Source organism: Emydura macquarii, unplaced genomic scaffold, assembly GCF_026122565.2.
Source record: "Emydura macquarii macquarii isolate MOO-44397 ecotype Brisbane River unplaced genomic scaffold, CSIRO-AGI_Emac_v2 contig_587, whole genome shotgun sequence".
Classification (NCBI taxonomy): domain Eukaryota; kingdom Metazoa; phylum Chordata; order Testudines; family Chelidae; genus Emydura; species Emydura macquarii.
The window spans coordinates 1987900-2003732 of record NW_027130724.1 but is presented as its reverse complement, the minus strand read 5'-3'; the positions used below and the strand labels follow the sequence as shown (position 1 = coordinate 2003732).

The following is a 15833-nucleotide window of genomic DNA, read 5'->3' as shown; positions in this document are numbered from 1 at the left end:
TTCAATGGTACCAACATGATGGAACTTCTAAACACATTCTGTAAGTCTGAGGCCCAGGAATGTTCACAGACTAATTGTGTAGGTAGTGCTGGATCTAGGTGATGTAAACAGCATTATCTAGGAGTTGAAAAAAATGCCAAGAGTCCTGGACTCTGAAGTGCTGAAGACAGGCACCAATACACTCAGAGATGTCCTTCCACACAAATCCTAAGGTGCTGGTTTGCCTCAAGGTACTGTCGCCTCAAATATGTCAAGGAATCCTAGAGGCACCATTCTCCTTAAGAGACTGAGAATGTCATACTTGGGGGGAAACCAAGGGCCCTCACTAAGAGTGTCTTGACTTAGCATTGGGTCATGTGACACAGTTTTCAACCAGCACTTGCCATTAGCCTAAACAGTATCAGTAAGAGTCTGAACTCTACCCCACAGATGTTGTCTTTTCCCCTTAATTGCACTTTCGATTAGAACCTAGATTGCATCCCTCGGAAATAGCCAATTGACAGTTCCCCAACAATGTCCCAATCTGAGTTTGAAAGAACCTGAAAAGAAAATACGTGAACATGCATAAAAACATGAGCTAAAGGAGAAAGCATTTAGGGTCAGTAAAGTAACTGACTAGCTCAAAGCTAGAAAACAGAAAAAGATACCCAGCTTCTAAATAGATGCCGCAGCGTGAACCAGAGCTGTGCTGGTTAGAACTTTATGGCAGCTCCTGCGATAAGCTCCTTTGGCAGCGTTAGTCGGGGAGGGACAGGATAAAAAACTTAAATGGAATATTCTGGATCCTCTGAGGCACCTGATGTTGAAGCCTGCTCTTTAGGGCAGTCCTCTCAAGACAATCTACAACTGCCTCAGAAGGCCAAAAAACTCATGAGCTAAGGAGTTTCCTGCATGACTCATGGTGGAGGCAAGAGAGCTAAGAATGAAAATTCCGCATTGATAGTATCTTTAAAGAAAGTAATTTCCCTTCTTCTGATGAGTTAGAGAATAGTATTTCAAATTACCCTATATAGTAAGTACTTTTTTCTCATCAACAAGATCCCACTATAGCTGAAGCTGTTGTAATAGGAAAGCTGGCTAGATGATGGTCTTGTCCCAATTTGGCCCTTACAACTGAGAAGGCCCTATATTAAGCAAGGCTGTCAAGAGAACAGCTACAGAGAACCAAAGCTCGCTCTCTCTGAAGTTTCTCTTACCTCGGGGTTACTTAAAGAATCTTGAAACTCCAAGGTATAAAGCCAAGGGTCAGTGAGATGCTTGCCTATAAAGGAAGTTAAAGGAGAGGTTCTGGTAAGTTCAGGAGTACAGTACCTTGATTAATTCAGTCACTGAGAGCAGTGAGTTTGAACAAAAAGGGTAAAATGATCCTGCAAGAGATACAGCATGGTACTCCATATAGTGCACATATCTGACATGCTGCACTGGTGAATGAGGAAGAGTTATAAAATGCTACAGCTGCTCCTTAAACTTAGACTAGGGAAAATGGAGAGAAAGAAATGTTGCTGGTTACCAAAAATTGCATCCCAATGGTCTTTGCTTGAATGACAGACACTTTATTCAGAAGACAGTTCATTCTGGTGGATGTGAAAACAGAGTCTTATACTACATCAATGACACTATACCATTAACATAAAGGACAAACAGTATAAGGCTATGGAGCATTGAATACAATGCCACATAATGAATACAAAAAAGTTCAGTTCCAATTATAATCAAGTGTTTTAAATTATAATCAATCTGGAAATGTTTTTTAATTTATTTTTAAAATACATATAAAAAACTTTCATATAAGTAATGTTTGGTCTTCAGACAACAGACAAAATTCTTAAACTCTGTAATATACAAATGCTAGTAGTATAACTTTTTAAATCAAGTCTATTTCTGCACTTAATCTTCAATGCTGTCATTAAGAAAAGCCAGTTTCTTATACTGTATGCCAAAACAAAACTGTACCTTTAACAAACAGCAGCAGGTAAACCCCCCAATAATTTAGTCAGTTTCAGTTCAAGAAACCTTCTGCAAAAATAAAACTCAGACCGATATGGTCCAATCTTTAAATGTGTCTAAAATTGAAGCAGAAAAAGACTCAGAGCCATACCATTTCATCAATCAGGGGAGCAAGTAAATGCTTCTCTGTTTTGGCTAAGATATTCAGAGGTTATTTCTCTTTCCCTCCTAACCTACATCTCCACTTCGAAAATACAGTTTGCCATTTCATTTCATTGTTAGCACTCCAGTCCAGCTACTGCGTGGAGGTTCTTTTGAAATTGCTATACTTCACTGAAATTCAATTGACTGTTGTGACGTACCACCCATATGGGACAACCTAGGGAAATATATTTTACCCAATGCAACGGATATTTTAGACAGCAGTGAATTAGTTAAATCCAAAATAGTCATGATGTCTTGCAGAAAGAAAAAAAAAAAAAAAAAGAAAAGGGAAAAAACCCAGTAAAACTCATGGAACTTTGTTAGCACGATAAAATCAAAGAATCAAAAGATTTGACAATGCACAGATTTTAGAACATAGTGCTTTTTCAAAGTGAAACAAAGATAACTTTCAGTATTTAGATATTTCTAGGAATCTGGGTCTCAAGAATGCAGACAAGCTTTGACATGAAACAATATATTGCTATACACAAGGATTACTTACCAATTGTAAACACATGTTCTCCAATGCATTGCCTCCAAAGAGCCACAGCTTCAGAAATGTGTGCTTAATTACACAACCACAGAAATCATAATTAGCAGGACTCAGCAGTTTGAACTTGTGTGCAAATTCTCTCACATTCTATGTTTCACTAGTCAAGGGTATAAATACACCAGCTGGGCCCACTAATAGTTCCTGGAGTTCCTCTATTTCTAGAAGCCTTACTTAGAGTTGGGCTCTGAAGTAAGGAGGGGATATTCAGTGTGGCTCTACAGAGGCAATGAATTTGGAAAACAAGACTTACTGTTGGTAGCCCTTCCACTTTGCTCCTCTATGCAGCTATCGCCAAAGAACCCTGCTGTATGAAACACTAGCAAGCAGTGAATTCCTTGAGAAGATCGGGAATGAGGTGCTCTGTGAAGTTAAACATCAACTGAAGAACTGCTCTCCTGAAACCAGATTTGTTCTTTATGCAGTGATAGAAGAATGTGTGGGTGTGAAGTGAGGTCAACACAGCAACCCTAAAGATTTCAGATAAGGGCTCACTGTGGACCTGTACCACTTGGAAAGCCAGCTCCCTTGTCAAGTGAGCCCAGGAGATCTTCAGATGCAGTCAGCATCAGCCAGCCCATAACACTGCTGAATGCAATCTTATCCATTTAAAAAACATGATCTCTAGCTTTTTATCCAATGGGCAAAATTTGTTTCATTTTCTAAAATACCTTATTTCTGTCTAAGTAGTAGATGACTACTCTCACCACCTAGGGTGTGACTCACCTCGCTCGGATCACTATGGAACTTCGGGAAAGACAGGCAACAATACCGATGGACTAAAAGGACAGCATTAACGTGAAAATTTGGGATGGGACTTAAAAACTATCTTATTTTTGTCAAATGCTGTATAAGATAGGTTGACGGCCAAGGTTTGTAACTTCAAGATGCTCATGGCCAAGGAAAAGGGCATGGAAATAACACCTTCAGTGAGAGATGGTATAGGGAGCAAGAATCCTAAGGATAAATGGGTCCTTCTACAGTTTTGATTAACACCAAAGTCAAGTATACTGTATCAGTTAGGTTTCACGATGGGAGGGTACTAGTTTGTAAGATCTTTTAAAAAGTGTTTCACAAAATATCATGGACCCTAAGGAGACCTTAGCTACAGCTAAAAGTAGTGAAGGATAGTCTTTACAACAAAGAGAAAGCCCAATATAACTGGATCCAGACAACAAAATCTCTTAAACTGGCTCTATATAGCAGCATAACACTTCCTACCATGTGGCTTCTTGGACTCCAGTAGGGCAGCCATGGATTTCTCAATCAAGCAGAAGACATCTGAACCTAGAAACCATTCTGTTGGAACAAAAAATCTTGACTCTAGAGAAGTGACCAGATGACTTTTGGACAGGTCTAGCAGCTCTGGGACCACTCTGGCTCAGTCCCGTTGACTCTTTCCCAGTATTTTGGGGAAGGGAGAAAACAAGAAAGGAGTAAAGGAGCCTTCTGACTCACTACAAAAGGCAGAACACAACTGATATGCACTGTGCTCTCAAGTAGCACTTCAGACACTTGTCTTGGTATACAACAAGGAAACCCATATTTGGATAACCATTTGGCAAATATCAGATGAGCAACTCAAAATTTGAACACTCTCTTATGCAGATTTGTACTATGCCAAATCAGGTTTGCAGGTGAGGTGTTTGTGCTGGCCAGATGCATCCGTTGTTTCAGATGCACCATTCTCACAGGCTGCCTCCTGACTCAGTGGTGACAGAGCTCTACCCTTTCTAGTTCAGGGGAGTACAGCCCAGACTAGAGGCTACAGTTATCTGAACAGCAGGCTAAGAGAAAGGCATCCCCCTCAAGACCATCTCTAGGAGTGCGCTGCCTCAGGAGTCTGCCGAGAGGGGAGGATACCATCATGTCAAGCTGAGAACACTTGTTCTGTTCAGATTCCATCACCCTTGCAAGAATCACAACTGCAGCAACACAAAAGAAGCGAAAAACATGCAGGTGACCATCAAGCTGAACATTTGCAAATAAAAATCCCACTGACCCTTCTGGGATGGATTTAGCTAAGTTTACTGCCTAAAATCAGATCTCGGATACTATTCTGTGATAGTCAAGCTAGAGCCCTTGTAGAATCTACTGTATCCCCTACAAAGCTAACAGCTAAGTTGAGACCAAGGTTTATTTAGTTTCAGATAGATACAGACAGAAAGCAAGCCTCCCCCAACTCGTATAGGGTAGGAGCTACCCTGCTGTAACTGAACTCCTATGAGCCAGACAAGCTATGGATACACTTGCGGGTCTCAGCAAAGCAGATCAGTTACAACCACCATCCAGCACCTGATCAATACACAGGGAGCTGCTGCCAACCCAAAGTGCAATACTTCGTAATAGTAATGCTTGCTGACTGCCATGAACTTAAAATATTTCCTATGTCTTCCTTATTGAGACAGGAAAACACGAATGGAATCTGGATTTCCTTAGGTATTATTCAATCTGCAAGTGGCCAGAATAGGGTGCTGGCTATTGAGTTTTTTGGAAACTGAAAAATATCAGGAGTAAGATTTTGGCACCACATCTACAGAGTTCCCATTTTCAACAGAGTCAAGACTACTACTTCCAGCAGTTTGTGAGAAGGCTACCTAAAAAGGATAAGAGACAAAGACTGGGTTCTGTCATGGTTTCAAACTAAGGGTGCATCCCTGTTTGATTGTATCGAAGATACAGTATGAAGAAATGGCTTGCCCACTCTGGAAAAACTGGGACAGTTACCAAACAAGAGGGGAAAGGGTAAAATATCTAAGTCTTACAACTGGTTAGGAGTCATATCCTCAGCTACTACCTAGATGCATTGCATATTGCTGCAGCAATAGAGGAGAAAGAGCTTTTTCTTCTCCAGTTGGGATGGAATTACTTCTAAGACTGTCTGGGCCTCCAATGGCAGGCAGCTCCAGAAGAGTACTGTTGAAACTGCAACATTTGGAATCAGAAGGCACTTTTCAGGAGTCAAGTCACCCAAAATTTAGAAACCTGGCTGTGGATCTTGTGGTCTTCAGTTTCTTTAAGGTCTCATCAGTTCCTTAGAAGAGTAAGTCCATTATTTTGCCTTCAGCCTGTGCCAAAAAGTTCAAAATTCCAGACCCAGAAAAATCTCCTGCAAGACAGATCGCTATGGCCAAAACCAGACAATTACATTGGATGTGTCAAGAGAGACCCTCAGCAAATGCCGACAGACTTATTGGTCCTCAAAGGTCTTGAGAAAGTCCTGTTTTTTGTCCATCCTAAACTATAAGGAGGAATTACATACATTCATGACAGCCTGGTAGTGAAAGGCCTTAAGCATAAGACTTACCCAACTTCTGGATGTTTTGTTCCCAGAGGTAGGTGACATTTTCCCAGCTTCTGATTTATCATTTGCAGCCAAAACCACAAGGGAGTATGTGGAAGGATGTTGAGAGATTAACTCAAATTCCTCCCCAGGTCTTGGGACAAAGCACATGATTTACTAGAAACCAAGGAAGCCAAAGCACACCGGTTTCAGACCTCTTCAGTCAGTTCCAGCAGATTTTCACTGATCGAGAAGACTACTTTCTCTTGGAGATTCAAGATGTCAAAACATTATTTCTGGGCAAAGTCACTAAATGCATCTCCAGAGCTATATCCATTCAATCCTCAGTAACACCAGGCCATTCAGAGGAAAGAAGGAAGTTGGTAAGAGCCTCATCAGAGAATGAGGTAGAAAGGGAAACCTCCGAGGACTGGCCTTCCAGATCCTCTTTAGAAGTATCTGACAACAACATCAGCAAAACTACTGATCCTAGGGGCTAAAGCAAGAAAACCCAAAGAAGACCGCCTTTTACAAAGAAAGTGATCTGTCTAATCATCACTCCCTGGAGAAACCACTAACTTAGGAGGTAGAGGACCATAGATCTGAAAGCCCTAAAATGCACAATACTCATATGGAAAAAAGCCTAGGTAAGATTTAAACACTGAAGCTACCTAAGATGATATCTAACACTCCACAGATGTTCCAGTATGCAAACTAGGCTTCCTTTGAGACAGTGCTGCAGTAGAAAGTGAAATAATCTGTTTTTTCTCCGTTTCAAGAAGTTCAAATCACCAAAATTAGATTCAGTAACAACTGTGACTCAATGGATTTGAAAATGACACCATCTTACTCAAGAAGCATGGTTCTCACTGCATCAAGGGCTTATTTGCAAAGCTCTGGGGAATTTGAGGTACAGAGAAAAAACTCACCTGAACCAATCCGATAGACCCTGAAGGTGAAGTAGTTGGAGCCTGGCACTATGATAATTTGAGTCTCCAATATCCCATCTACCAGAGTATTCAAAGGGCACTGACTTCTGGATATACCTTGACATAGACAACCAGTCCATTTGGTTCTATTCTTCTTTTGATCCCAGTACAGGTGACTTCTCCAAATTCTAGGGGTCTGGTGGGATGCTTATCAGAGCACCCCTTTATCTTACTATATTTCCTCTTCAAAACACCAACCAACTACTGCTCAGAAGGGTTTGGTGGTTCACATGGCACATGTGGGATTCTGAGAAGGCAAGGTCATTAAAATACTGCACTAATGTGATTAAAGTTTCTAACTAAATCCAGGCATATTATTTCAGACTTCGTATTATTTCATTGACATTTCAAAGAAAAAAAAATACAACCACCAGCAACCTAAAATACCCAATTCACTACACTTATTTTCTATCTGACAGAGGTAGCTAAGTCAACAAGGGGGAGGGGGAGACAAAAAGGAAAGGAAAAAATGTTAAATTAAATGTTTTGCTAAGAATTTTAAAGATTTTTTTTTTTTGCCCAATGATTTCTGGCAAATAACAAATCCTTAAAGAATCTTTAACTGCTAAATAAGACCCACAGAGAAAATCTGTATATAACTCAAGACGTTTGTGTATTTATCCAGTTGCAGCAGTAAACAGGAACATGGATTCCAGAGATGTAAGCTAATGTTCACCTTCAGTCAGCCTTGTGCTGGACAGTTTACATAAATACAAACCTTGCAACCATATGCAAACCAACAGATACAAACATCTTCAACAGCACTGTAGAATATTTGTGATGTAACCCTTTGCATAACAGCCTCCCCTCAACCTGCCTGAAGGTGTGAAGGAAAAAAGTGCATTTTTTACCATGATTGAAGTGTCTCTAACAAAATATCCAATGTACATGGTGTAATGTTGGCAAGACCTTAACATTGAAGTTCAAGATGTTCCAAATTCAAGAGTTGTGAAACTAATTTAATTTCTACTATAACTGCATGTCCTGGTACTAGTGTTTCTTATGCTCTGAACAATTATCTAGTCATTCTGCATCTGAAGTTTTTTTACCTCAGAAGACAATGCTAAACAAACATACATCTTACTAGATAAAAGCAACAAAATCCAAGCTGTCTGGCTATGACAATAACCAGATGTCACCAAGAGGAGCTAAATAAGAACTATGCTGATGCCTTCATTTTAATTAATTGCAATAAGATACCGTCCTGTTGAGAGAGTATAGAAGAATTAGGAAAATGTGTTTCTGATGGAAGCCTTAAGCCTCACCAAAATGTTCCCCACACTGCTTCAAATTTAATAACTATTACCCTTGAAGTCTAATCACACACTGCCTGTAATTTTGTTCTTCAGGTCTGAGAAAGGAAGAAATACATAGTGATAGCCTTTTGTTTCAAATCAACATCTTAAAACAGAAACCAAAAATTGAAGGAATGTAGTTTTCTTGTTGAAGTATAACCAGAAAACATTGCACATTTATGAAGTCAGCGTATCTAATCATAAAATGAAGAAAGGAGAAATAATTTCTCTGCAAAATCATTTCCTGGACAGGAAGCTACAGAATCGTGTATATCTCCTTCTCCTTCAACTGACTTCTGATGCAACAAAAAGAGGGCTCCTTTAACTGCAGGAGCATCTGTAATCAGCTGGATGCTCAAATACTGTGGTAACTTGGACCTTAAAAATACCTACCTAAATAGGCAGTTTTATTATGAACTAAAGATGCTAAGAATGCATTCCTCAAATGAATGGCAAAAGAAGGATTGATGCAGAGTCCTGAAAATGCAACTTTTTAGAATGGGCCTGCAGAATTCAAATTTTTGTTAACACACCACTGCACTGCTGTAACCCTAATGTGTAAGGCCTTACTAGCACATTATTTATACTGGATGGCAACACCAATTAATTTAGCATTCATACTGGTCAGCCTGCTGCTCTACAGCAAAGACCTCTTCAACCTAGTAAAATATACCAATATTCTTGTAATGGGATTGTATATAAATAGTCTTGTTTAGATAAAAATTATTCTAACATAATAGGCTAATTCTGATCTGAAACTTTTTATTAAGCTCCTGCTCAATAATGGAACTTGACAACAGGTTTTAATGGAGATACCAACTATAGTGGTGCAGCTACATTTTGTTGTCATGCTCAGAGTCCCAACTACAAGAGCAGCACAAATCTGAAGGCTAAAGGTACGCAACAGAACAAGAATATAAAACAGATATTATCATTTTGACATTCAAGAAACTCCACATTTACCCTTTACCATCTACATCACTAATACGATTATTTCTCTTCTAGGTAAATAAAGGCAAACAAAATTACCTAGTATTCATTTTGTGTGTCTGAAAACCTAAATAGGGATCAAGAACCAAACTAGTTGCAAGGTCATCATTTTCACACAGCTCCTTGGCAGACATTCCAGAGGAAGGCACGTAGCGACTTTGGCCCTCAAATCCTGAAGCACCACTACCTGGGAAAAGGAAAAACATCAGAGTTAACAAAAAAAGAAAATCAATCAATCTTACTGTATCCTCCCTTTAAGGGAGCAACTCCACCAAGGATACCAGCGCAACAAGAACTGGGAGGCACTGCATTAGTGCAACTCTGGCTTAGATGCCCTCAATCAGCTGAGCTTGAGGGGAGGAGTCATTTCCTGTTCACGTGACCACATTACAGCAGAGTGTGAATGTCCTGAGTTGTCACAACAGGGCATTATGGGATACCTCCTGGAGGCCTATGGCATCGATTTATATTGCGTTCTGCCTACACTGACACAAATTCAACCCATGGAATTTGAATTCAGCGCTATGCCACTTGCAGATGTGGTTTTATTAGGTCAACTTTTACTGTGCCTTAAATCGACGGAACTCACATGCCAGTGGAGATGCATACTTTTGGGGGTGGGGGGGGGTGGTCAACGTAAGCGGCGTTATGTCAACCTCCACTGCCAGTTGTAGACCAGGCCTAAGTCCCTTTAAGAAAGACCACTATGCTATCAGCAGGGATTCCAGTAGCCTGCTTTGTTGATTTGAAGTATAATGGGGGAGGGGAAAAAGTAAAGTCCGGGGGTGTGATCCCTACTCTGTAAGGGTATGATGCAGGTTCTCATCCTTTTGTTGTATTTGATCTCCTTTGCTCTCTGTGGCAAGGGTCCAGGAAATAATGAGGATGCTATCTTCCTTGCACAGGGTGAAAAGCCTGGTAAGACAGCTTCCTCTGATCTTGAACTGACCTCCAGTTTGGTTTAGGGGGTCTCCCATTATGTAAATTTGGCCAGGAAATGGATCGTTTCTTTCAGATGCAGACCTTGCATACAGTCACATATACCTTCCTTGCCTAGAGATTAGATTGTTGCAGTATACTTCACAAGAGGCTACCTCTCAAAACCATTCAGAAAATGAAGCTGGGGCTGAGTTTGGAAGCATGCTTTTTAAAGTGGTACACCTCAACTTAAGCTTACTACAACAGTACTCCAAGACCTGCAAGAAAGGGGATTGCTGGTAGGATGTTCTTCTTGACCTTGGAACTTGTACCATACCCAGAATGAAGTAACCTAAATCTGTTAACATTTCAGACATGCAGCAAGACTCATCTAAAGAGGAAAACTAGGAGGGTGATGAGTGGTGGGGAATGGGAAAATTGAGGACACAGAGGAATTGCTTTCCCTAGCTCTTGTTAGTTAGCAGGGCTAGGTAGAATGGATAGTGTAATTTGATTTTTAAAATACTGTCAAGGGTGCCTAAAGGATGGATATGCACTTGTTTTTTCTTAGTCCAAGAAAAAAAAATTAGTAGTAGTACACAATTCAGCAATATTTGCCTCAGCAATTTCAAATTTACAAGTGACTGACAATACCACACAAAAATGTGAAAGTAAAGTCTGATTTTCCAAATCCCAAATACTAGTGTTAGCTGAAATTTGTATCTGGTCCTTTATTCCAAATCCATAATGATAATGAAATTTGTTTTTTAAGAAACCTCAGTTTTACAATGGATTATTGATATAGGTATGACTAATAAAACTGGGATTTACCTATACAAGCGTTTATATTCACATAACCTTCATAACTGGTTCCAGAGTTCTAGCTAGAATCCCTTATTTTTTCCAAGGCCAATTCTTAAGATTTGTGGGCAAATCATTATTTTAGAATATATCTATAATCTACTCTGCAACCACGTTAGTTCTTAGCCATCACATATTAAGGATTTTGTTTGTTGTACGCAAAATTTTCCCACAGAATTCAAAATAAACTAAATTTAAATCATTAGCATTTCACTTTTCATGGGACTTAATAGATACTTATTTCCGAAATAAATCATGGCTGATAATTACAAACATCATAAAAATATTCTATTGCTAACTGTAGGTGGTGAAAACAGCCTCCCCAGTGAACTAAAACATGCATATCAAGATTTCAGACTAAGCAATTAAAAAGCTAGCAAATGAGTAAGAGAGATGCTACTATGATTCACATCACAATCCAATCCCACAAACATGTACATACATCTGCTTGATCTTCTCTCAACTCCATTTTTGCTAGTCTTTGGATTCTCCTTTCCAGTGTGCTGCAATTTGGACTGATTCTGCTGATGTTCATTAGACAACTTGCCTCCATTTCTCCTGCCATTCACCACCATGTTCTTGGATTCTCCAAACCACTTCATGCCCACAGACAGCCTGACCCAGTTGCATTTAGTCACTTTTCAAAAAGCTTGGAGAAGTGGGTCAATTTCAGTTTCAATTCCTAGAGGAAACAAAATATCAAAATATACAAACAAAAGATTAAAACTGAGAACCCATTCTCAAAGCACAGTTTTAAGACAAAATCTCAGAGGTGCTCAGGAACATTAAGAATTATTGCACAACTATAACAAACCACAAAAACCATAGACTTTTTAAAAAAAAATCAAGAGGCCAACTGAGTGCTGTATTTGCTAGTTTGAAATATTTAAAGGAATTATACTTTGATACAAACAAATTTAGGGCTTCACTGATCAGGATGCACAACAGTGGAAGTTACGCATGTCAAAGCACCATGTATTTGTAGGGTAAGAGATTATCAGCAACTGTGCTGGTTAATGTTGAAACGCATTATTACTTCTATATTACCATATGGTACCATAAGCGTGTGAAGTACTTTATAGACATAAGCAATCCAATGAAGTTCCTTATCTCAAAACAGTTTACAATCTGAGTTAGTCTATGGAGCTTGTAAATACTATGAGCCCTACATTTTTAAAAAAAGAATCTTAAAAGTTATAAATTTAACTAGCATAGATTATGGTGATTAACGTGATCACTGGCACTATGCTCATATTGTTTAATACTTTCTGGCAACACTTAGGGTTCAGAAAGAAACAAAAAACAGATTTCACCTGGCTCTAACCTATGAGCCTTAGCAGAAGCCATCACAGAAACCCTTATTTATTTTTGATCATTTGCAATAGCCACTTTGTCCACAGCAGTGGAGGCTTTAAAACAGGGTAAGCAAATTTGACATCTACACCCCAGAAAATACTGGGGGAACGTTGCCCAATAAGTGTTTGGCATTTTGGATAGAAACAATGGTTCCAAGTTTCATTTTAAATCATGTTTTCAAACACACACAGCTTGACCACTTATAAAACTGATACCTGCATTAGGCCAGAGTAGGCGCCAGAGCTAAAACGTCTGACAATCATGCCCTCCTTAAAGGAAGCTGTAGCCCAGATGCCTTTGAGGGACTCTGATGATACAGTACAATATGGAGTAGACAGCAGCAGTGTAAGCACTAGAGCATATTTGGGAAGCACTTACAGGATTCAGGTCTTAGGTGGTTTCTACACTTCTATGGATTCTATGAAACAGGAGGACTGAAAGGGGCCTTGAAAGGTCTTCTAGTCCACTCCTTTGCACTCAAGGCAGGACTAAGTATTATCTAGTCTGTGTAAGTCTTTCACACAACAATAACTTAGGCTACAATTTTGACCCAGGAACCACAGTGTTCACTGTAATCATGAATTTGAGTGAAGTCTGTGACCCCCACAGCAGCAGCTCCTTACCCATCCAGGAGTTGTAAGCAAGCCCCATGGTTGCAGCAGGTGCAGAAGGCCAAATGTGATTGGTGTTGCAAGCTGACCTACAGGGTCACAATGCCAATCACATATGGACCCACTTCCCCACCATCTCCATAGGGGCAGATGCACCAAACCTGAGTGATGCAGGAACCATGTGGGCCACCTCAAAATGTCTGGAGCAGGCAGTTGAGCCCAGTGCCACCACTGCGGGATAAGTGTGGAGTCGGCTCACTGTCCAACTCCCTCCTCCACCCTATAGGTCCCCCAATTCCCTGTGACATATCCTTGTTTTCCTGCATCTCTGCTGGGACAGAAATTAAAAGTTTTCCATGAAAAAAATCGTAGCCTTTAGTACAGCTATCTAAACCAACTCTGAGTGATGATGCTTGCATTTAGAGTCAATGTTGCATTTGGACATATGACCAAACAAGTGACAGATATCATATAGTGCTCAACTTCTTGGATAGATCATTCAGTGCTGATAAATACAAAACACTTCAGTTTTGAAATCAAGTTCAGGCAATCCCCATTAAAAATTAACTGTCTCTGAAACATCTTGATAAATGAGATTTTGAATAAGTATGTAGGGATTAAAAAGTACATTAGACCAAAATCTGGGATTTGCATATTCAGCACTGAACCGGTAACAAAAGAAAACCTGATAGATTTAGTTAGAGGGCAGACAGCTATATTTCAAACCATAATGACTAGAAAAAAAATTTTTTTGTACCATTCTCATACAATTTTGGTAATAGACCTTTACATCATTCATGCTAGAAATCCGTGACCAATAATATCGAAAAGATAAGAATCCCAATTTGTACATAGTATAAAACATTCACTTCTACCTTCATCAGTTTGTGAGATATCAGATATCCAAAAGTTGGAATTTGAATGGAAAAATGGCAAAAAAGGTAACGAGAATGATGTGACTTTAAAGTCTAATTAATATGACAGTCTGTCACACACATGGAAGACTAGTAAATGTTGTCAAGTAATGGTCCTGGAGTAGTAAATGCAAAGAAAACATGTTGATCTCTGACACAGAAATATTCCACTGCGAGCACTGATATCTTGGGGAATAATATTACAGCAAAGCTAAATACAACTTCCGAAAACAGGAGACAGGACTTATCAGTTCTAAATGCTCACTTGAAAGTTCTGAGCGTGCCTAGTTTCTAAGCAGAACACTCCTCAACTATCAGAACTGACTGTTACATATGCAACAGATTATTTTTTAGTATGCCTCCTGACAGACAACTGTATTTCTATGTGAAAGAACACTGATTTGTTTTGAATTGTACAGCACAACTTGACATTATTCTACAAAGAACAATAAAGAACAGAATGAACTAATAAGGAACACAAACAGCAGAGACAATTGGCAACATAAGAAATGAATTATTGAGGAAAAACGCATCAAAATCAAAGGTTAAATCTATTCATTTAAACTTCAGAGTTTAAAACTGGTAGCGATCTAATGGCTTGAGGCTACAACTACAGCTAGTGGTCCATGTAAAAAATTAGCTCAATGGGCCTGTAGTAAGTAGTGTCACAATTAGAGCTGAAAATCTACAGTATGTAAATGACCAGCAAACCCTGCTTTTTGGTTGTGGTTTCAATGCTTTTTGCACAGATAATTTATAATATCAGCAAGCCAACACTGCTTCCACACACCACTGTAACTTGATTCTTGTGATCACATGGCTCGTAGAAAAAGTGATCCAGTTCTAAAACAATCTGAAAGTTGCATTTAAACATTGTGGGGAGGTTTGTCTGGTTATCTTTTTAAATTGCAAATGGGAGTCAGGTTTAAATTGAAAAAAGCAGGGTCCGTTTCACAGTTGAAATGTACTGTTCACAATTAACTTGTCAAATTCACTTTATAGTATTACTAGTTAAAAAGAGTTGTATCCTAGCAGATTAGATTGCAAGATTTTTAGTGACCCAAGCAGATATTTTAGAGAAATTTTTGAGCTCATTATATATAAATCCCCAACGTTTGGGAAAAGAATGCCACATTGTTCAATGCATGTTTGCATCAGTTAAAAATAATTGTATTAGACATCCTATACCTCCAAAGTGCTCAATGCCATATAATAAAGTAAAATATGTTTGTGATCAGGGTGGATAAAAATCAATTATTTAAAAAAAAATCGGATTTTTAAAATTTAAAATCAGATTTTTTATTTAAAAAAAAAATCAATAATACACTAAATTTCTCTCATTTATAAAACACTTACAATTAAATCTCATACAAACATGCTAAACCTACACTTAGTCTCATAAAAAATGAATTAAACTGTGAACAAAAATTCAACTGTCATGTGCACAGTTTTGTCACAGACAATGCTGCAAACACGTCAAAGATGAGAAGATACTAAGAAGAAGAAATAGAAGGATACTCCTTAATAACATATGGCTGCAGTGCCCATTTAATGCATCTTTTAGCCAAAGATTTAAGTATGTCTTCTGCAGGAATAAAAGAAGTCGCAAAACACTTCTGTAACCACATTTTTGCGTTAGCTTCACTGAAGAGAGCAGGAGGATCCAAATTAATTCTCCCTCAAGATGTTTGATGGAATTCTGTGGCTGATTGTTTTGAACAATTTATTAAAAACTGGCCTATTATCTTAAAACTTTGTGAAGAAAACAGTGATAAAATAGATGGAAGCATCTCCATCCAAAGATTTTATCTTGGTGATTATTTAAAAATCGCCTTGATTTAAATCAATCCACCTTGTTTGTAATACAGATGGCTAGAAGTACTTTCAAAAGACTGCAAAGAATTATTCAAACAAA

The 15833-nt window shown here is 38.8% G+C and overlaps 1 protein-coding gene across 2 annotated transcripts in view; it reads right to left on the bottom strand.

The window, feature by feature from the left end:
• KMT5B (lysine methyltransferase 5B) overlaps positions 1–15833 on the bottom strand; it is a 54096-nt gene that overhangs the window by 24951 nt on the left and 13312 nt on the right. Inside the window, exons 2-3 of one of the 2 annotated variants that reach the window (XM_067540481.1) lie at positions 11480–11719; positions 9298–9445 (exon numbers count right to left, since the gene is read on the bottom strand). In XM_067540481.1, the coding sequence (XP_067396582.1) occupies positions 9298–9445; positions 11480–11639 (308 nt within the window). In that variant the 5' untranslated portion in view covers positions 11640–11719. The remainder of the gene's footprint in view (positions 1–9297; positions 9446–11479; positions 11720–15833) is intronic. The other variant, XM_067540482.1, reaches the window with a different exon arrangement.